Source organism: Anolis sagrei, chromosome 1 (assembly GCF_037176765.1).
Source record: "Anolis sagrei isolate rAnoSag1 chromosome 1, rAnoSag1.mat, whole genome shotgun sequence".
Lineage (NCBI taxonomy): Eukaryota > Metazoa > Chordata > Lepidosauria > Squamata > Dactyloidae > Anolis > Anolis sagrei.
In genome coordinates, this window is record NC_090021.1 from 238,841,247 (window position 1) to 238,864,936 (window position 23,690).

Here is a 23,690-nt window from a genome sequence, read left to right on the forward strand (position 1 = left end):
CCACTGCCCCTGCTCCGCCCGCTGCTTCCGGTTCCGGCGGGCGGCGAGGTGAAAAAAGCGGCAACTGGTGATGGCAGCGGCGGCTTTGGCGCCTGTGCTTGGCTGTGGGCGAGGGCTCGGCCAGAGGGGCGCGCGGGCAGGTGAGGAGGGGGCGCGCCGCTCTTCTTCTTCTCCTGGCGCTATTTTGGGGTCTCTCTCTCTGTGTGTGAGGCCTGTTCCCTTTCTGCCACCCCTTGGCTCTCTTCCTCCTGAGCTCGACATGCTGCCTCTTCTCAGGTGCCTGCTACTCCTCAGTTACTTTTAAGCCCCACATCCTCTCGCTCTGCCTTTTGTTTCTGTTCCCATTGATAAACTTCAATGAGCCCCCGGTGACGCAGCGGGTTAAACCGATGAGCAGCTGAACTTGCTGACCCAAAGGTTGGCATTCGAATCCAGGAAGCGGGGAGAGCTCCTGCTGTTAGACCCAGCTTCTGCCAACCTAGCAATTCGAAAACATGCAAATGTGAGTAGATAAATAAGTACCGCTTCTGCGGGAAGGTAACGGCGCTCCATGTAGTCATGCTGGCCACATGTCCTTGGAGGCGTCTACGGACAACGCTGGCTCTTTGGTTTAGAAATGTACCATCCCCCGGAGTCGGACACGACTAGAGTTAATGTCGAGGGAAAACCTTTACACTACGCATGGGCAAACTTCAGCCCTCCAGGTGTTTTGGACTTCAACTCCCACACACCGGCTGTCAGGAATTGTGGGAGTTGGAGTTCAAAACATCTGGAGGGTGGAAGTTTGCCCATGCAAAGCCTGAGGCAAATGTGTTCAATGCAGGTTAGATATCTCTTATTGCAGGAGGTACACTGTCCCCTTCCCTGCTTTCCTTTTTCCAACGTTTTTAATTAAGAAAGCTTTTAATTGGTTGCTGTGAGTTTTCCGGGATGTATGGCCATGTTCCAAAAGCATTCTTTCCAGATATTTCACCCATATCTATGGCAGGCATCCTCAGAGAGTAAGGGATTTGTGATAGATGTGGGCAAAATGTCAGGAGAGAATGCTTCTGGAACATGGCCATACTGCCCAGAAAACTCACAGCAACCCAGTGATTCCAGATAAGAGGTGGCTTTTTATTGTGCCTGTATATATTGCCCCCAGTGAGTTAAACCCTTGTGCTTGCAGGATTGCTGACCAAGAAGTCAGTGCTTTGACTCGAGAGAGGGTTGAGCTCCCTCTGTCAGCTCCAGCTCCCCATGCGGGGATGTGAGAGAAGCCCCCCCCCCCCACAAGGATGGTAAAACCTCAAAACATCCAGGCATCCACTGGGCAATGTCCTTTCATATGGCCAGTTCTCTCACACCAGAAGCAACTTGCAGTTTCTATATAAGGGATGCTCAACTTGTATATAATCCTCATTCCATTCATGTTTTGCTATGTTTGCATGTAAGCACAACAACTATCACCTGGGTGTTCCAAGGCTGGTGTTAAAATTTCTTCCTATCTTGGGTTGCCTGGTATATTGTGACTTCACTGTTGCTGGTAACAACTGTAATGTTCTATAAGACATAGGGAAATCTAGATTTGAGGAACAAGGCATTGTTGGTTCTAGTTTTTGAATAGCAGGAGTATATACACATATACTTATGTGTATATTAAAAACTTTTCATGCCATGCCTCATTGAGAAATCTCATTGCTTTATTCGTGTTATGTTGTTCTATAAAATAAAATCAAATTAAGTTGCTAACAGCTGGAGTAGATTTTGCACTCAGCAGTTTCAAATCATTCAGTTTATTATTCGTGTTCTAGAAAACTTTCAGCATATGAAAAAAGTATGTTAAACATGCTGGCTAATTGAATTATTTATTTGTTTATTTATTTGCAGTATTTTTATCCCGCTCTATCTCAACCCCAAAGTGGACTCAGAGCAGTTTCCAAATTAGCAATAATTCAATACCGCACTCAAACATAAATTATTCAAAATACATTATGCATTAAAATAATAAATACATTTAAATTGGCAACTAAAACATACTACGTAGTCCAGTGCTAAATACACACATCAAGCACAGGAGTCCCCAATGTAATATGTGAGCATGCTTTTGAGACGCCATTATAAAATAGCTGGCATTGTAGGTATAACCTCTCACAAAACATCATTTCCCAGGAAAGTGGTCAGGCTATAAGACAGCTTGCTTAAGAAACTGAGAAGCAAGACAGAAGTGCAGGCTGTGCCATAGCACACTAAAGCACTTCTTTGAATCCACAGTTTCAGAATCTAACAGGTTACCCATTTCACAGAATGTCAGACTTACTATTTGCACAAATCATCTATAAAATATGGTCATTTCAACAAAGATTAGTCCTCATAGAGCAATGTCATTTGTAACCACTAAATTGTTTGGCTACTAAGTTCATAGAACCAATATGTTAGTCAACTGAGTATTAAACTAGGAGTCTGGGAACCAGGATTTGAATCTCTGCTCTTCACCCCAGGATGACCTTGGACTAGTTGCACAAGTTTTGAGAACAAAAGTAAACCCTCGCTGAATAAATCTTGGCAAAAAAGACACTGTGCTAGGGATGCTATAAGTTGGAGTCAAGTAGAATGCTTACATGTCACAAACTCTCTCACGCACACACTACTGAATAAAACTTCTAAAATGTATTGCCCAGCATAATAGGATTAGGGAGAGTTAAAGAAAAAGGATATTGGCAGCCAAACAGCCTAGGTTGATTTTCTGCAAAATTGCAAAATTTTGTTCATCAAGCAAGTGTGATTTATGTGTTTCCTGGCGGAAGGGAGGAATTTCTTGTAACTTGGGATATGATCCTTCCACTGCTCCAAAAATATAGTAAAAAGAAAGTATTTGGTCTTCTCATGTGGAGGGAGCTAACCATAGAAGGCCAGTCTGTTTCCTACCTATGCTCCGGATAGGACATGCTGATCGTTTCTCCTACATCATACTACAGCCACCCTACTCTTTCTCCTTTCTGGGTTTTTTTCTCCTCCTCCTTCAAAAAACACCCCTTCCTCTTCAGTTTAAATTCAATTTTTTGGCATCTTGCTTTCTGGCCTCACCTTTCCCCCTCCTCCCTCTTTGTTTTATTTGGGAGTGCAGGAGAAATATATTTTCATTGGCAAGGGCTTCAAGGACTGGGGAGAGGTTATCTAGCAGAGAGCACTCCCACATCTGCTTTGAGAATGCAGGAAATGAACATCAACAGTTAAAAAGCAATGGGAAAAAGAAAGCAGACATCCTTTGTCAACAACATGGTCCAATAAGGCTTGGTTTTCTGACATCATTTATATGACTCCATGCCCCACATAGCCCAGAACAATCTCATGCATGCCCAGGTTCATCGCACTGACCACAACTGGCTATAGCTACATGCCTCGGATTGAACAGAGCATGTTAACAGACTACTGTTACATCCTGGCCTTCAGGAGGTCTCCTACCAAGAAAATCTGTGACATGTTCTGGAGATTATTCAAATACAAACTATTAGACTGCATTTTTCATCTATAACTTGCACATCATTTTGAAGATGTTGACATTATTTCCCTTTGAGGGAACTGCTGGTCTAGCATCGTTCCTGAGAGGTTCTGTCCCTAATTGCTCACCTCAGCATGCAGGATATTAAAGCTGGGAACACACTCTGCTCACAAGGAGTTCTTTATCTTCAGACTAGACTTGGTGGTGCTGTTGTTGGACCCAACCTTCATTTCCAAAGTCATTGCAACCTTTCACAGAGTGCAGGAATTCATCTTTCCATCTATATCCATTGAAGAAGCTAGAAAAGTCTGGTACACCTTCCATGTGCAATGGCCATCTAGATTTATTTGAAAAGGAAAAGTAGCTTCTGGCCCTTGGATGCACTATTTGTCTCCTTCCAACCACACTCTAAGAGCAAGAAGGTCTCCACCTCCACTCTGAACAGATGGATCAGGTCATAGCCGCCTGCTATGAGACACTGAATAATCCTTCATCAGATAATATTATGACACAGTCCACGAGGAGGGTAGACATTGCAGCAGCAATCTGGGTGACTGGCAACCATCACCCAGAGGATGTTTTCATCAACAAGGTCTCTATCTTCTGGAGAAAGTATCTCTATCTTCTGGAGAAAGTAGCACCTGTCCTATCCTGTGACAAATCTGTTTCTAAGGCCCGTCGCAAACTCTGTTCCTGCGAGAGAAAACCTTGCTAGCAAGTCCCTGACGTCATGAGCCTGCGCCTCTCTCCCCGCCCCTTTCTCCGCCCCTTTCTCTTTGCCAGCGTGGTTTTTCCTTTGCTAGGGCAGCATTGCCCGCATTTTCTCTCAGTTGAATTCTGCCAACTGAGAGAAAATGCGGGCAATGCTGCCCTAGCAAAGGAAAAACCACGCTCGCATGGAGAAAGGGGCAGAGAAAGGGGCGGGGCGAGAGGCGGAGTCTCGTGACGTCAGGGACATGCTAGCAATTTTCCTCCCGCAGGAACAGAGTTTGCGACGGGTCTAACAAATAAGTGACAAACTTTTTGACCAACCATTCTAGATGCTAGCATGGTAATTATTTTAATTACCATACCAGTTAAAGCAGACTAGATTTCTTGCTGTTGTTTCTCTGGCTAGTTCTATTGTTCTGGAAACGTGATTTTTTTTTCCCACTGCAGCATTCATTTCCTTTGGTTGCAATAGCTGCTGGTTTTCTAGACTTTTTCCTTGCCAATGTGGGCTTTCTTTGAACCTTGTCACAGTAGAGTATCCACTTGAAATTCTGTGGCTGCCTCCTGCAGAATTCTGGGGTTTGTAGTTTTATGAGGCCCAGAACCTCTATGGCTGAAAAATTTAAAAGCAACTCCCTAAACTACAAACCCCAGAATTCTACAGGAGGCAGCCACGGGAGTTAAAGTGGATATATGCTCTAGTGTGATTACCTCCTTTTTCTTGCGTATTTAAAACAGTGGGAAGAGCATAATCCAAGCTAGAAAAGGTTTGTCCCTTACCTGCTGGAAACAGGTGAATCACAGGTAAGAACTAAAATTCCTATTAGGTGTAATTACTGTTTTCTGAGTATTTAAGCCTGATTCTGTGCAGGCTTAGGTATGGCTAAACCCATTAAGTCCCATGGCCTTAGATATGCTGAATCTGTAGAAGTTCAGGTTCATTGAGCTGTGGAAAGAAGGAAAAAAGGCTTCTTTGGTTTCTATGAAGGAACTGCTGTTCAGAGTAATTACTTCTATGCAGGTTGTCTTTCCTTACAAGGAAAATTAGTCAAGTCTTGTAATAGGAGGAAACTAATAAGGTATTGGAATAATGTCTTCCAAGAAGGGATTTTCACTAATCTTGCCTTTAATTTGTTCATGTTAATCATTATCCTTTTACCCCTGGTCTCATTATTTCAGTTGTTGTCACAATGCATTGCTTGTTGTCTTCAGCAGATTTAGAGAAGAACGGATTAAAAAACTATTTTTAACTGGATATTTTTAAATTATCAAGTTGTGAAACATTACATCTTAGAGCCAAGTTTCCATTCCTACAAGACTGTGAGCCCACCTTCGTTTCACCAGTTCTGGATATCAGAGGAACTGCAGAGATCTATTTAGCGGAATCTGGATATTTATTAAAGTTTTATCTGACATTAGTGAAGGGGAAGTAAAATAACATACTCATCCCACTTCTTACAGTGTTCTAGCCCATAGTTCTAGAATGTGTGCATTGTTTGTAGCTTTTCAAAATAGCAACATCCAAGTATGATGGTGCTCTGATTTCTTGTGGTTTTTTTTCTTTTCAGCCTCTCTGTTGTGGTCTACAGCTCGAAGTCAAAGTTCACAAAATACCCCATCACAGCCACGGTAAGATTACTATATTGTATAAGAAAACCAGCCACAGAACATGTCCTTTCTTTCCCCTTCAGGATATTGATTCATTATTTTCCCCGAAAGTACATATTTACAATATTAAACCTAGAGTCCTGCTAGGGCAGACCTGCACAACATGCAACCCAGAGGCCAGATGTGTCCCTCACAAGACTTTGGTGTGGCCCACAGAGGCTCTGAGGCTCTGTTCTTTTTAATGTAATGCATTGCCTGAAGAACCTTAAGTTTTGTGATATTGTGATTAACTTTAGTTATAATCAGTTCTAATCTATATTATAAGACTTCCTGGATCCCATACTAGGATAAATGTGCATTGTAAATTAAATAGTTTGAATGCAAGTATTGTGTAGGCTGAACACACCAGTCTCTTGTAAATACCGCTTTAACAGGAAAGAATAAGAAGTGAGATAGTATGAGAAGGAGTTCTTGATATAGGTTGAGCTTTCCTTATCCAGAAATCTGAAATAGTTCAAAATCCAATGTGAATGTTTGAGATAGTGATACTTATGCTTTCTGATAGTTCAGTGTACACAAATTTGTTCCATACACAAAATATGTAAAATATTGTATGAAATTACCTTAAGGCTATGTGTAAAAGGGCCCCTTGTTGGCACAGCAAGTTAAACTACTGAGCTGCTGAACTTGCTGACTGAAGCAGTTCAAAAACATGCAAATGTGAGTAGATCAATAGGTACCACCTTGGCGGAAGGTAACGGTTCTCCATGCAGTCATCCTGGCCACATGGCTTTGGAGGTGTCTCGGGACAATGCAGGCTCTTTGGCTTAGAAATGGAGATGAACACCAACTCCCAGAGTCAGACACAATTAGATTTAATGTCAGAGGAAACCTTTACTATGTGTACAAAGTATCTATGAAACGTGTTTAGACTTTGTCCTCATGCTTCAACCAGCCTCATCTCCCAAGACATTTCATTATATACATCTATGCAAATACTGGTATTCCAGAATCGGGGGGGGGGGGATCCCAAACACTTCTGGCCCCAAGCATTTTGGATAAGGAATACTCAGCCTGTATTTTCTAACAGACTCAACATATCTGCATGAGCTGATATTTCCTCAACCATAGTCATTCATGTTCTTTTCTTCTGTAAATTTTACAAGGATGCCTGCCAGGACATGGTTAGATACACTGGCTGTTTTCAGCCAATCATGTCCCACTATAATAATTCCATGTGTATACCTGTATTGCACAAATGAGCAAATAGATTAGGAGTCTTCAAATAATCAGTTTCCCATTTCATCAGAACAGGGAAACTATGGTTATCATCTTTAGAACAATCCTGGACATCAAACTAATGTAAAGACTATTATTTAATATCCTAAATTGTTCCAAAACTGTTAGCCATAATTACTTAGTTCAGTCAAGTACAAAGCTGTACTTGATTGCTTCTTTGTTTGTGCTTCAACTCACACTGGGGGAGGGATTTTTTCTCGAATTGATTTGTTTAAATATTGGCTTACAAGACCACAATATGATCATTATCATTGAATAATGCTGGTTTTTCTTCCACGTTAAAGATTTATAAGACTTTTAGAAGATCTTTCATGTAGGTGGCTCAGCCTAATTATGTCTCTTCATACTTTGATGCAGTTCTAGAATAATTTGAAATTCATCCTACCCCTTCATCACAAGAGTTTGCATCTTTGCAACACCTGGCCTAAAGAGACAAGCCTTCCTTGATACATAAAGTTGCTTTAGAGAGCATTCCTGATCATCAGATGACAGAACTGGGTGGCAGCTAAGTAGTGAACAGCATTTGGAGGATAAGGGAGAAAACAAGTACTCTGTGTCTGCTGTGTACCATGAGTTCAGCCAGAGAAAAGTCTAAGTGTAGAAAATGCAAGAAGGACAGCATCCTTATGTCGGCAAGTCCTACTGGCAGTCTGGACAACACAACTTCAGGATATCCTTCTGAAACAAATGTCTTACCCACTTCCTCCACACCTTTACTTTTAGCCTCTGCTGGTTCATCCTCTAAAGCAGGGTCCAGCATTTTGAAAAGAGCTGCTAACCTGAATGATAGCAAAGAAATGAACCAGGAAGAGCTTCAGAGGAAACACTATGGAGAAAAAAGACTTTCTCTACAAACCCGTAGACAAAACAGAATGGCTGCTGCAGCTCAAGAAACAGCTCCAGCAGCAGAGCCAACTGAACTAGGTGAAAGTGTTGGTGAAGAAGTAATAGACCTTACCTGTGAATCTTCAGTAATTAACGATTCTGTTGTATTTGTTGAGGAGACTAGATGGGGGCAAAATCAAGAATTCAGAAACAGATCCCTCTTTGACAGCTGTATATTATGTAGCGATGATGATGATGACATTCCTACTGGATATGAAGGGAGTGATGTCCTTGTTACCCCTGAGTTGCCCAACAAATTGGGAAGGGAGGGAGCTGAAAGTTCAGTGTCCTCAGGCATTGTGAGGTGCCCCATTTGCATGGATGACTCTGTGGAAATTGTACGTAGTGGACGGCTTGTAGTGTCCACAGAATGTGGCCACATCTTTTGTAGTGAGTGTCTCAGTCGTTCTCTTAACAATGCCAGGTTTTGCCCAACTTGTAGGGAGGAACTCAATCACAAGCAGTATCATCCAATTTATATATGAAGACATAGGTGGCCCTGAGAACAATCACAATGTGGATTTCCATGGGTCTTTTATCAGGTTAGAGTTAAAGGAATACAGGTTAAATGTATAACTTGAATAACTGTGGGGGGTTTTTTTTGTTGATTTTGGGGGGGGGGGTTGTTGCCTGCTCATTAACCATTTAGTTAGATTGTCCAAAGTCAATTTTGTTTAACCAATTTTCACAGCATAAGATATTTAAGATCTTCAAATGTCTGTTACATATATGGCTAATGTTGCTTCACCATTTTGGAATAAATAAAAACAGGCTTGCTGTACAATTTTATGTTTGAAGAAAATAGATATGTTTGAAGAAAATAAATACAAAGTGAGCTGCTTCCCGCTCAAGTGCCCCCATTCTAGATCACTTGGATCCTGATAGCATAATCAGAGGTAACAAGCTGCTGGAGAATCTCCATTGTTGTAAAATTTATTTTGTAACCATTTTGTAAATCTAAACACACCTTTAAATTGAGGCTAAACAGAATACTAAACGTTACTCATCATTACAGTCGCTGGGCTTCTAGTCTACTTATAACCATCCCTTTAAAGAAGTACTTCAGATTACTCTTTGCTTCATGTATGTTTCACAAGCATGTTTTTTTTCCTTCTGTTAGAAAGAATTATAGAATTGATCCCCAAATGTATTTGTTTAGGTAATAAGAAAAGGTAGATAGCCCTGTAGAATACAAAAACACTGAAGCTAACTGCATTTAGCTCTGTCACCCTATGCCTTTAATCCTGAGGCTAATCCCTTCTAGATGTGACACACTACAGATCACATCAGCCTCTGTTAGCTATGCATGTGGTAGATGATTAAGAGTTGTGAACCAGGACGGCTGCTGGGCACTTGTTTTAAGGAGGCTGGCTTATGATGTATGTATCTTTTTGAGTAACTAAACTCATAATTGCACAAGTATTGGAGCAAAACTATGTATATTACACTATCCTCAGATGTTATACAGCATCTTCCCCTTTCTTATTGATAAACATATCTCTTCAATCTTCTAGTGAAAGGCAGAACAGTAGAAAAGCAAAACAATTTTGTGGGCATTGTCTAGAAATAACTAAAAACTCTACCCAAGTTAGAGAGCCCTAGAAGTTTAGTAACAACAAAGTATATTTGCTCAAATGTTTAAGACTGAACTGTCTCAGATGGGGCTGTAATAGCTATATAACATGAAAGCCAAAATAGGAGTGATGAATCAGAATTCATAACAGGTTGCCATATTCATATTGATCACTTCATACTGCTGTTTGAACAGAGACTATTTTCTCCATACACTGTACTACAATTTCATTAGTATAGATGGTTTTCTACACATGGTACATGGTTTTCTACACTAATGAAGGCGTAATGCAGTGTAGAATACTGTTAGTTCAATCATAGAACAGGCTATTTTAAAACACTGTCAAGTGTTTACTTATATTGTACTCTTATTCATGCATATATAGCTTGTATTTGTGTTCACAGTTCACTGATTATTGTCAAAGACTTCTGTACTCACACTGAAAATAAAGCCATTTAAATATATAATACTAAGTGGCATGATTTCATGACTATAGTTTTAACCTTTTCCAAACCTTTTCCTTAGTCTTGCCTTCTAACATGGCTCTTTTGCAAATTTTATTTGTATTAGGGTTTTTTTTCTCTTTAAATGTAAGGATTATTTTAGCAAAGTGCTGCTATGTAAATTGGGAACACTTCAACTCTTGAAGTGCACTTTCAAATATCTAACAAATGAGAAATTGGATAGTTAGATTCTTGCAACAGCCGAATTCTAAAACATTTTGTCTGAAGAACCAAACAGCATAGTTCTGAATGCTTAAAGCTGAGATTCTGTTTTTAAGTTTCATTTAAACAACATAGGATCTCTTGCAAATCATTGCATTTCCAGAAGACAGATGTCAAAATTGTCACAGTGCTGGAATTCTTCCCATTAGTTGATAAATAAATGTAAGCTCCCAAGTTCTGTTTTGAAAGTGGCAGCCAGCTTAGTTTGAGCCAATATATGACAGATTCTGCTCACTGTAGTTGTCAGGGATTAGTAGCCTTAGAACACCGGTTCTCAAAGAGTGCTCCATGATATATATACATTATATATATTATATAATATATAAACATTTCTTCGGGCTCCATGAGAAACTTTTGCTTCAAAAAAAAGGCTCAGCAACTGAAAAAAATTAAGAACTCCTGCCTTAGAGCAAATGCCCTGGTGATGCAATGGGTTAAACCCTTGTGCCGGTCAGCAGTTCGAATCAGGGGATAGCGCGTTGAACTCCCTCTGTCAGCTCCAGCTCCCCATGCAATGACATAAGAGAAGCCTCCCACAAGGATGGTAAAAACATCCAACATCCGGGCGTCCCTTGGGCAACATCCTTGCAGACAGCCAATTCTCTCACACCAGAAGCGACATGGGGTGTCTCAAATCGCTCCTGACATTAAAAAAGAGGAAATGTTTGTGATGCTCAGCATTGTATGAATGCAGTACTGTCACCAGGGGAGTGACAGTAGGAACAAATTATTGCTATGAATATAACCTAAAAGGTTTGCAGAGAAACATTTACAATAGAAAGGAGCTGTGTATGAAAATTAAGTGGAAATATTTAATACTTTTCTAGATTTCCTCCTGCTGTGAAATAATGCTATACAGAGCGTTAGTATTTTGAAACTTCTCCTGCCTCACATTTCTCCAGAAACAAAACAAAACACAGGACTGTCTGCTACAGTGAATTCCTGATGTCTCCTTATACTTAAACCCAGTCTGTCAATTGTGTTATAGCCAGTGTCCCAACATTAAGTTAGAGGTTGGTCTTTGTTCTCCTGGCTCTGAGCTCCCCCTTACTCAATAGACCTGACTCATACCAAAAAGCTGTCACATCACTTCTACTAGTTATTACATAAACCTCCCAGGATTCCATAGCATTTATTCATGGCGGTTAAAGTGCTGTTAAACTGCATTAATCCTACAGTGTAGCTGTATCCTTGGAAGCTTGGAACTGATTCACATGATTTTTAAAAATGCGTAGTGCAGACTTCCCATTTTCAAATATTCTTGACATTAAGGAAACTATATCTGATCTTGGAAGTTAAGCAGAGCCACCCCTGCTTGGTTTTTGGATGGGAGGCCACCAACAAATACCCTATAAACTATTACAGTGGAAGGAATTGGCAGAACCATCTGAGTGTTCCCAGTCTTAAAAGTCTTATGTAATTCATGAGGTCAGGTGACTTTAAGGTACATACACAGTGTCATACCCCTTGCTCAGCAAAAAGCCAGCCTAACTCATAGTACGTTCCCAGAATGATTATGCTACGGGTGGTTTGGCTTATAGAGTCTTATAGTTCCAACAAAAACTCATGGTTGATTTTAGTTCTTGCTCTGTCTCTCAGATGGGGGATGAAGATGGCAGAGCAGTCTTATGAATTGTGCCAAATTCCAGTGCAAGCTCCCTTGAAATGAATGTGACTTTAAGAGTGCATAGAGAAAAATAAACATTGCATTAGTTTTTTAAATACCTTTTCCCCCCAGAAGTGAGCATGTCAATTGTGCTCATATCTGGGCTGGCTGGGTGCTAGGGAGAGGCTTTTAGTTGTAGGGCAGTATTTTTTTCCTACTGACCACCTCTCACTCTCTATTCACCCTTGGGAACATGAAAAATAATGTATCAGTGTATCCACTTTATATAATATGAGCTACTCATTATTTGAAGAGAATTTTTGATCACATAATACTGGTTTTCCATTCAGTACAGAATGGAAAACCTTTTGTTTGCCTAAGTCTATCATTCTAAATTGGGGCATAAATGTATGTTCCACGTTTAGAACAGTTCATCCTGTTTTTCTCTATTGAGCATGGCCATATAGGCTAATTCTTCTTGAATGAGGGGGGTTATACTTGGCTTGTGCAAATGTTCTTTGTTGCATTTCCTTTCTCCTTGAAGAACAAAACAACCCAGGTAGGTGGCTAGGCAATGCCTTTCAAGGCACCAAGATTACTGGGTAGGTGTCAGTATCCTGGAGCAACTCCTGTCTAGACTCTACAAAGCAACTCGAAGGAAGAGTGATGAGTGGTATGAAGCTCTGGCACAAAGACATGTCTTCCTGTAGCAAGAATCAAATTCTCTGCAAGAGGAAGAGACCTGCTTCATATCTTTCTAAATTTTCCATCACTCATTAAATTATGGTAGATGAAGACAATAGTAATTCAGAACAAAGCTTGTGCAAATAAGTTAATAAATGTTCATTATTTTTATGGAAACTTGTTAGCTCAAGCTTCATTTCTGTCTGTGGCATCATGACATGAATTGGTATATTAATCTTTCAAATAGCGGTGCTCATAAATACCAGAGCCTAAATTTATTTATTTATTTATTTATTTACTTTGCTTATATACCGCTGTATCTCAAGCCCGAAGGCGACTCACAGCGGTTCACAAACAGTAAAAACAGTAGAAACAGCAGTGGTTCCATGCAACATATAACAATTGACTTAACACATTATCCATAAATTACCAATAAGCAATTACAATGCACAATTATTACGAAAAACAACCGTACCCAATCTTCTCATCATCCAAGCGTAGTCCAGGTTCGTCGTCCATTGTTCCATTCCTATGTTCCATTACCAGATTGCACTAAATTACTCAAACGCCTGCACAAACATCCAGGTCTTCACCTTTTTGCGGAATACCATTAGAGATGGTGCTAGTCTAATGTCCGTAGGAAGGGCGTTCCACAGCCGAGGAGCCACCACCGAGAAGGCCCTATCTCTCATCCCCGCCAGCCGAGCTTGAGAAGCAGGCGGGATCGAGAGCAGGGTCTCCCCAGAAGATCTCAAAGTCCTGGTGAGTTCATAGGCAGAGATGCGCTCAGATAGGTAGCTTGGGCCAGAACCATTTAGGGCTTTAAAGGCCAACGCCAGCACTTTGAATTCAGCCCGGTAGCAGATCGGTAGCCAGTGGAGTTGGCGCAACAGGGGGGTTGTATGCTCCCTGCGCTCTGCTCCTGTTAAAATCATGGCTGCCGAGCATTGGACTAGTTGGAGCTTCCGAGCTGTCTTCAAAGGCAACCCCACGTAGAGAGCGTTGCAGTAGTCTAAACGGGATGTAACCAGAGCGTAAATGCAGTTTATTCCCAGTTTTAAAGTCCATTGTTTCACTGGAACTCGGTAAAAACATTTATGTAAATTCTATTAATTACAGTGACTGCTATAGTCAGTTATAGACTCTTTGAGGTTCCTACAGAGAAGTACTTTTATTTGTTTATTTACGATATTTTTATCCCGCCTTTCTCTGCAAGCAGACTCAAGGCGACTTACAACGAAATAAAAACAAATATTACAAAGTTAAAACATGGTTAAATCACATATTCATAAACCCATTTCCACAACCCCCATATAAACCTCTTCGATATACTAATTATAAACATTAAAACCCAACCCAGCCCTGACAAATACAATAGTTAAAGGCTTCCTTAAATCATAAGGTCTTTTCCCCCTCAGGAAACTCAGCAGGGATAGGGCAGTTCCAAACCCATTAATCAAATCCAATCCCACATTTCTCATCAAAATTCTCAGTTAAATATATTTTTAATCCTGAATATGCATAACAGGACATATTTGTTGTAACCAGTATGCATGAGTGGATAAAAAAACCTGCCTTGTGAATATTAGGAGAGATACCCTATCAGGCCTAACATTGTTTTCCCACAAAGGCCAATAAAATATCCATGGAAAGACCACTATGTCTTTTGGTAGGTTTCCAAGACGTCAGAGCAAGTTTTTAGAAGACCTATTACCCAAGTGGGGATGTTAGGGACTGACCTGAAGATACTGTGTACCAACACTCTGTACAGTAATTCCTTAGCTATGGCTCTTCTTCATTAGAGACGGGGTCAGATGTTCATCCCACTTCAGATGCAACCAATCTGCTCCGCTTGATGGCAGCATGCCTAACAAATTATTTTGGTGGCAGCTCTCTCACAGCCCTGTTTCTTTTTAAATTAAACATTTTATTTATGTTTTTGTAGCATCGTGTTCTCATTCCACATCTACCAACTGGAATTTATCTCTTGTACATTGATTTCAAATGATTTGCTAAGTACGGTAAATTGGCTTTTGTTCGCATCTTTCCAAATTCGTTTACCATTTAATGTATGCATTCATGAAAATATGCTCCTCAATGCAGACTTTGCTAGCTGGGTCATTTTTGGAAAGGAAATGCCTTTGTATGAATACATGAATACAGAACTGCAGCTTGTATGAATACATGTTTCAGGTCTTCATGCTTGCATTTTATCCTACCAGTCTCATTTCTGCTTTCCGTTTCACCTGGAGCACCAACAGTTCTTTCCTGATCTTTCACTGGTGGCTGTGAAGGAGGCACTACGCAGGCTTCTAGACAGCCAAGCACTATTCAGGGGTGCTATAAAAGGAGCTGCAAGGAAACAGAATGTATCAAAAGGTAGAGGCTCGCCTCTGAGGAAATTCAGACAAGGTTTGAGCCTGAAGCCGAGAGAGTGTTGAGCTGACACAGACAGGATTTGGAGCTGATTGAAACAGTTTTGGATATGAATACAAAGAGAAAACTAACTGTGACATTGGGAAGCCTAAAGAATAAATTGTTAGAGTTTAATGTATTTTTCTATTGTTTTCAGTAAATGTGTTCTTGTTCTAAACCTGTGTCTAATAGATGTTTCTACACTGTAGAAATAATGCAGTTTGATGCAACTTTAATTACTGTGGCTTAATGCTGTAGAATCATGGGACGTAATTTAGTGAGGCACGAGCACTATTTGGCAAAGGAAACTAAAGACCTTATAAAACTAGTTTCCATGATTCCTTAGCATGGAGTCCTGGTAGTAAAACTGCATGAATTCTAGAGTGCAGATGCACCCTAGCTCTCTATGAAGCCAGAACTGGAGCCATGCATACAAACCTAAAGATGCCACATACTAACACAGCCACATATAATGGACTCCATAATTACTGGGGCTCATGAATCCAATCCAGCAAGGAAATAATTGGGGCAACAAGGCAGGATGAGCTGTGGGATCCTCAGGGGTTAGTGTTTTGAATCCAGATATGGGCCCCTTCTATACTGCCATAGAAAATCCAGATTATCTGCTTTGAACTGGATTATATGGCAGTGTAGGCTCATATAATCCAGTTGAAATCCAATAATGCGGATTATCTGCTTTGATAATCTGGATTATATAGCAGTGTAGAAGGGGCCTAAATGTCATCATGGCTAGATGTGGCTCACCATGTGAGTTTTCACCCACTCTCTCCATCATAGTATTTGACATTTTTAAATAACTACACTGCTATTTGGATTTCATAAGGGTTTAATAATGTTTGTATGAAGCTCTTTTGTTTTATGCTCTGAAGTTATATTCCTGTCCAGTGAGGTTTTGTTTTTGTTTTTAACTGGGCACTATATAAATGAAATAACTCAATGACAAATAAATAAAATCCCCAATTTTTCGTGGCAAGCGTAAAATTGATTAGACAGACTGGAACAGGGAAGTCACTTCCTTACAAAACTTCAGTAGCAGAAAATAACACCTCCCTGGTTGCAGATCACACAAGTGAAAAATCATGAACAAAATCATTTCAGATAATAAAATTGGATCGTAAACATGCTTAAGGTTTCCAAAGTTTGCACTTGAGATTTGGGTTTCTTTTTAATGGCATCCAGGGAGAAAACTCTCTTCCTTTTTTGAGTGCAGTCATTGTGAAATATTGGCTGCAGTGCTTGGCTATAATATAACAACAGATCCACGTTCTTTCACAGGCACCTTCCCAAAACCTCCTTGACTGAACCTCCATGGCCTAAAATCAATCTACCTGACCCAATTGAAGAGGCAAAACAGCACAGAGGTAAACACTATTGAAAAGCTGTGGCTATGATTGCACCCTTTTGCTGTCTTCTGGGGAGAGAGGGAGGGGTCATTTTTCTTTATACAGTAAACAAAATGAAGATAAATGATAGTATCGTTAATTTTCTCTCAGGGCATTCAGTATGAACACATGAAAAAGCAAGTGGGTCAGCCATTATACCTTGGGCCATTCCTTTTTCATTGATGTGCAAGTGGCATTAGTTTGAAGACCACTTTGGGCAAATTCATGCATGTGTGTATAGGTGGCCTCTTTGAAGAAGAGAAACCTGGGTAGTCTATGTCCCTAGAAGACAGCTGGACATGCATACAACCTCTTCCTTACTTGTGCCTGAATAGGAATTAAGACATATCAGTGCTTCCTAGTCCTTTCCTAAATACTGGCACATATTTGGCTGCAACTCCCAGTAGGCCTAGCCCACATAGCCACTGGTGAGGTATGCTGAATAGCTGCAGTCAAAAAAGTGAATGTTGTCACCCTTGCTCTGGGGACTAGAGTTATTAGTATTTATATATAATACTCTTTCTGTCAAGGGTGGAACATTAAGCATATGCAATCAAAATCAAAGACAATAAAATTTAATATTATAAATAAACATACAATCCGCAAAATTTCACCAGCCACTACCCATCTCATAACTTCAGGTACAATTCAGCACCTTAATCTGTTGAATCAAAAAAAGAATAACTTCAATTCCTTACAGATGAGACCAGGCAGAGGTCCAAAGGAAGACCATTTCACAGATGTGGACCCAGATCTTGAAGGGCTTGTGGTCTGGACAGAGCTGTGTGCATAGGTGGAACAGACAATAATACTATGCCCATGGATCTTAAATTCCTAGGACGTGCATACCATGCTCAACAAACTGCTAGGTGCTGCAAGAGATTAGAGTGCAGGGCTCAAGATACAAGAATCAAAAGTTTAAAATGAGCTCTGACCTGAATTGATAGCAAGTGAAGGGATCTGTGGGAGTAGAAACATGTGAATATTTAAGGAGTCTTAAAACAACTTGGATGGCACTGTTCTGAATTAAGGGGGAGAAGAGAGCAAGAAGGTAAACCCAGCATTAGGCTACTCTAATAATTCAGGTATGGAATAATCAAAGCCTGAACAAGCAGATGTGCAGTTTGAACTGCCAAGAACCAACAAAGATTAAAACTGTATGCCTTCGCTGTTTCCCCAATAAAGGGGCTCAGGGACAAGTGGTCATCAAGCTGATGCTGATGATTATCAACAACAACAATAATAATGATATCAACTTTAGGGAGCAGAGCTAGTTTTCGTGTGCATGCTTAATGAACACCAGAAGGTGGCTCATATTTAATCTGAAATCTGGCACTCTTCTTGTTTAGGAACAGATGGATCTGTATATATCTGCCTTTATACTGCTCACAGTAAGCTTTGAACACATACAAGTAAATTTAGCTTTTATTCAGTAGGTATCCAGTTCATGGTTTCAAATAGTAAATGTGTACATCTGTCCAGTCATTGCTAGAAATAGAAGAGGATAATTGACTTTGCTGTGATAAAACCCAGATTTTGTTGAGCTATAACCTAGAATTGGAGACACTACCTAGCGTGAGGTACAGACTACACTTACTGTTTAGGGCACAAGTTCTCAACCTGTGAGTTTCCAGGTGTTTTGGCCTACAACTCCCAGATTACCAGCTGTTAGGAGTTGAAGGTCAAAACATCTGGGGACCCATAGGTTGAGAACCACTGATTTAGGGAATCATAATACCAAGTCAATTGAATAGGATCTAGAAATGGCCAGGTGACCTCTAAATGAAATTTGGCCTATCAAAAAATCATTTTGGCTTTTTTGAGACTTTACCAATTTTTGTCAAAATGTGATGATGCAATGTATTTCAAAACTGTGTCCATGTGTGTGGAATTTCACATTTGTGTTACATTTCAGTTTGCTTTGGCTTCATAAAGAATGCATGCCTTGAACAACGAAATGCTTAACAATGAAGCCTGTAATACCAATGAAGCCTGGTGACCATTATGTAGTATACAGATATACCTCAATTAACAAAGCCTCTGATAGAAATATCTTCTTTTCACAAAGCCTTTTATGACCACCCCACTTTTGTTCCCTGTCCTGTGTTTCAATGAAATTATTTTACAGCATGGCTATTGGAAGGATGATAAAAAGAACTGGAAAATCCTAAACTTTGGATATCAGGTTGCACTAGTGTGGCTGCAGTATACAGTGGAATCTATCCATATTCTTCCCATGATATTTCGGCCCCTGGTGCCACATTTTCTGCTACAGTAGTAATGTGTGGGAACACCACTACTTCCCTAATTGAGGTATATCTGCCCAGGAGGTTAACTTTGGGTAACATATCAAAAAGCTCACCACAACTTTAATTTTGGGATTGGATATTATAGAATGTGGATGCTATGATAAGGAAAGAGGCATGGTGTTTCATAAGAAGATTATTTGTTTATCAGAGGCAGGTATCTCCCACACACATTGTTAACTCCCACCTTTTTAATTAACTTATTCATTTTCACGCAGAGATTGTGCAAAAAGTGAATGAATTAATTGCAACAGGGCAATATGGGAGGCTGTTTGCAGTTGTGCACTTTGCCAGCAGACAATGGAAAGTAACCGATGAAGATTTAATTTTAATTGAAAATCACATACCAGCTGAGTGTGGAGACAGAATTCGAATGGAAAAGGTAAGTGTCATATCATTTGTCACTCTGTTCCTGTATAATAACTGGAAAGATTTCATTGATGTCCTCATATTTTAAAGCTGATTCACCTGAGCAATAATAGTATTATCTCTTACACCCTGCTGTTTCTGTAGTAGTCTGTCCCATCTTCAACAAGCCAATTGGCCCTCATAGTCTTTTTAAGTATCCGCTAATATTGGCTGCCCTTTTAGAAATATGCCATGGTTCAATCGTGGATTCATGGTTTGGTGAGATACCAACACTCTTTGATAGAGAGGGCTAAATATCTTTTGAAAGTACAAATCCCAGGGTTCCATAGCATTGAGCCATGAAAATTAAAGTGGTTTCAAACCACATTAATCCTACAGTATAGATGTACTCATTGGCAACCGTATCCAGCAGCCAGATGAGCTGCCTGCAAGAAACTGGCGGGTGGGAAACCCAGAATTTAGATAAATACAAGAAAACCGAGTTTAGATGTTTAGGATTCCAAGAAATCCTAAACACAATTCAACTGGGGCTTGAAAACAAACCACTACATAAGAATTAACGGCATCAAACTGCTTCTCTGGACAGTTAGAGAAGTGGATGGATTTACAAGAGTGCTACCTATTTCCTTGAAGTCTGAGCTGCTCTGAATCCCAGAAATAAACACATGCTGCAGATCTGTGAATTGTCAGGGATGGGACCACAAATGGAAGTCTTCCCTTTCCCTTTTAAAATATTTAGAGAATGATACCTTGGTGGATGAAATTGCATAAACTTTGAAAACAGATACGGGTTGCATGTTCGCTCTGCCCCCCCCCCCCCATTGTCATGTATCCCTTAGAGTAAATAAAAAAGTGTATTTATTGGTAAAGAGATTTATCCTCAGTGTTAGTGTATCATAACTTGTGATTAGTAAGTGTACTGTAGATTTAAAGAGCATTCCCTTCTGCCAGGTCCCATGGCGAAAGTTCGATGATACTGTGACAGTAATGTAATGGCTGATGTTGCCTTGTTTCCAGGTATTGTTGGTTGGTGCAAATAACTTCACTTTGCTGGGGAAGCCACTGCTGGGGTAAGAAATCAATAATTCAGTTGCATTGAGATGTTGTCAGAACAGATATTTTCTGGAAACAGCACAGAGAGTCTCGGGGAAATATATCTTTTAAAAATCACTGATATACAACAGAGAAAAGGAAATGCGGAATGAAAGAGATAATTGCCTTCACAACTATGTTGTCTGTTCAGACAGTCCTGTAGTAAGAAGCACAAGTTGAAGTAAAGTAAGATTGTGCTTAGAGGCAAAGTGTGGGGAGAGGAAAGGGTCTGATCAGAGTGTAATCCACCTGCTATTGACAGCAGCCTCAAGACATTTTCTTGCACCAAACAGTTTTGAAAACTCTCAGCATCAAGCAGAACAGCCTTGGACTTGAAGTGCAATATTGTTATTTTGATTTGGACTCCTGCACCTTGGCTTTGCTCTGTGATTTTGGCACATTTCTGTGATTGCCTATTTCTCATAATAGTGGTGAAATAATATTCAATTAATTGATTCAGGGTATATTTTCACCAATCTTGCCTAGAGAATACCCATTACTGGTTCACTTTAGGGTCGCTTTGAGTCAGAAATGACTTGAAGGCACATGACAAAGAAACAAATATTTTCCCCATGATTTTAGGTATTTTTTACTTGCAACAGGAGAATGGGTCCAGATCTATCTCTTCTGGGATTCAGTTTAAACGAATCTGCTAGGGTTTGGTTCCAGGACTCCACATAGACCTCAACATTTGTGGATGTCCAAGTTTTATTATATACAATGATGTAGTAAAATGATATCCTTGATAGTTTAGGGTTTTGTTTTTTTTTAAAAAAAGATGGTAGCCCTTATATTAAATGACAAAACCATGGTGGAATCCATGGATACAGGGGGACGACAGTATAAGGACATTTTGAATAATCAGCGGTGAATCAGGTTTATTCTCATGACACACTGCTTCTCAGGGCCCTTCCACACAGCCATATAACCCAGAATATCAAGGCAGAAAATCCCACAATATCTGCTTTGAACTGGGTTATCCGAGCCCACATTGCCATATATTCCAGTTCAGAAAATGTGGGATTTTATTCAGCTATGTGGAAGGGGCCTAAGTTGGAAGGTGACAGAATGGAGATCTGGTGAATTTCTCCACCTCTTTCAGAGTTTGAAGAGGAAAGGAAGGGATGAAAAGCCTGTTATTTTACAGGGCACGGCCTCTTGCACTGAAGTATCATTACAGTGCTGTCCTAAACCCACTTACCTAAAAGTTAATCTCACTTTTAGTGGAATATTAATTTAATTGATACATTCAAATATGTTCAAGTTAGTGTGATTTGCTTCTTAGTAGACATGTATAGAATTATATTGCTTGTATTTCTGAATGCCAGATTATTCATGTATATTATTGAGGTGGTCTAGATTTCTGCCTCTCCCTCATTCCTTCCCTTCTCACAGAAGGACTGGCTTATCTGAACTAGCCTGAGGTGAATCAGCAGTTTCCTGCTTTTATTTCATGTTGGGTTTCCTGAATGAATGAATTGTATTATTACGGTCATAGACCAAGAGAGGGTTTAAAGTCTCACTTGAAGAAACTGTCAAAAGCCAAATTCATTATGAACTGATTCATATACTCTGTTCATGGCAGAACATTTGATTTTGTGCTGAAGCAAAAGATAAAGGAATAACGACAGGATGTTCTTTCATTTTAGGGCTTTGTTTCAAAGCATTAAAAAAATAGGAGCCACCTGTTGCTTTGGTATGTGCTGAAAGTTAACAGCACACATCACACCTCAGGTGGCATAAGCTGGTATTTGCTCTGAATTTTCCCTGCTGTCAAACAGTGAGCCCACAAGACTAGATTCACACACTTTTTGGTTATTGTAAAAATAAAAGGGAGCTCAATACAAGCAAGTTTGTTAACATTCCACATTCCACAATTGTTCCTTATATATTCTTTCTCAAGTTTGCAATGTAATTCCTTAAATCCTTTGGAAAAGACTAACTTTGATTCTCAAATGTTTTGAGAAAGTGGGATTGAGATTATGGTAATTCTATTGCTGTGCTCAGGGAATACACTCCATTGAAGAATAAATTGTTTTGAACTCAGCGAGGTTTCTGTCTGTATGGACATGCACAGAATTGAGCAATGCAGCCCCCAGGGACAATTTTGCCATGCCTTGTGGACGCTTCATGCTATTTTAGACCTCAAAGGGGCATATTTTCCAAAAGGAAGTTAATTTCCTATCAGAAAAAGTCCCCGCTTTGACCTAAATTTGCCGAGAGAATGCTACAAATGCAGCAAAAATGTTAGTTACACACCCAAAAATGCAATTATGAGGTTTTTTCCAGAAATGTGATCCCTAACTGTCACATTGCCACTCTTAGTACAGAGTCATTATTATTTCACTCTGTTTTAGCACTCTGAGAACTTAATTATTGCAACTCAGTCTCATAAAGAAATTCCTTGTTGATTAAAAGAAAATGTAATCGCCCCCTTTGTCTGTTTTTTTCCTGTAAAGAAAAGATCTAGTCCGCGTGGAGGCCACTGTTATTGAAAAGACAGAATCTTGGCCAAGGGTTAATATGCGGTTCCGTCCCAAGCGTCATTTCCAGAGGAAGAGAAGTAAGATTATAACGATACATAAACCTTTTTCTTCCAATGTGCAGAATGATGTGGCTATATTTGGGCTGCTGTTATACAAACGTTGTGTTACAGGAGTATGGTCCATTAAAAAAGAGCAAAGGGGTATTTGTGTGTTAAGGTTAGAATAACAAGGGTGAGGCTCTAACAACTTCATCCAAGCAAATACCATCCTCTTTTTTTGTCAAGCAGCTTTTTTGGTCAATTATTTTCAGTTTGGTTTATCTAAGTGTTCCAAATCTTGCCTTATAATCTATATATGTTAAAAAATATTCAGGCAAGCCTTTATCAGATTTCAATGAAGCCGTTCCTTCTTGAATAATGACTTGTTTCTCAGTGCCATTTGCAAAAATCTTCTTAGAAGTATATGCCACAGAACTGAAAACTAAATAGATTTGTCTGTATTTCTCCTTGACTGGGACCACTGCATTATGTGGACATGATGTTAAACAATGAGGGAATTCTACTCAGAGACACTGTGTAAATTATATTTTTGTCTTCTCTTTCAGTTGTCATTCAGCCACAAACTGTTCTGCGGATAAACAGCATTGAAATTGCTCCTGCTTTGTCATGATGATTTGTTGGACTCAGCTTCTCATTCCTGCTTTAGGCCAATATGAGCAGTGAACATGTTTCTTTTGCATTTGATTACTGTCTGTAAAATATGTCTTATTATTAAATTACCTCATATTATTTCTTGCTTGATATTGATTACCTAATTTACTTCAGCTATATATAATTTGGAGACTGAGGAATTCTTAAGAAGATACATTCATTTTCCCTGCACTGTATTTTTGGGAGAGTGATATTAGCAAAACTTGGGTCAAGGCTCCATAACTTTAGCCCACTGCTGCCACTCTCACACTTAAGTCAAACACAGTGTTTCTGCCACATATTATTTCCCACTATATGAATGATAGTTGCCTGGGACTGCAACAATGATTAAGCACTC

At 39.8% G+C, this 23,690-nt stretch overlaps 1 protein-coding gene across 3 annotated transcripts; it reads left to right on the plus strand.

Annotated features, from left to right (window-relative positions):
* The first annotated feature begins 6 nt into the window (after positions 1-6).
* Positions 7-23,431, plus strand: MRPL21 (mitochondrial ribosomal protein L21). Of its 3 annotated transcripts, none has more exons than XM_060769976.2 (7): positions 7-140; positions 5,761-5,821; positions 16,266-16,369; positions 18,915-19,078; positions 20,083-20,135; positions 22,617-22,720; positions 23,248-23,431. In XM_060769976.2, exons 1-7 carry the CDS (start codon positions 71-73, stop codon positions 23,310-23,312), a joined length of 621 nt encoding a protein of 206 aa, XP_060625959.1. In that variant the 5' UTR covers positions 7-70; the 3' UTR covers positions 23,313-23,431. The 3 variants fall into 3 exon arrangements, with proteins under 3 accessions (XP_060625959.1, XP_060625969.1, XP_067318673.1); XM_060769986.2 differs by having other exon boundaries at positions 10-140; positions 16,284-16,369; XM_067462572.1 differs by lacking the exons at positions 16,266-16,369; positions 18,915-19,078; positions 20,083-20,135; positions 22,617-22,720; positions 23,248-23,431 and adding an exon at positions 7,457-10,026 and having other exon boundaries at positions 114-140.
* Positions 23,432-23,690: the final 259 nt, after the last annotated feature.

Excerpts from the sequence above, each read along its gene's own strand:
- MRPL21 (XM_067462572.1), top strand. The coding sequence starts at position 7,669 with ATGAGTTCAGCCAGAGAAAAGTCTAAGTGTAGAAAATGCAAGAAGGAC.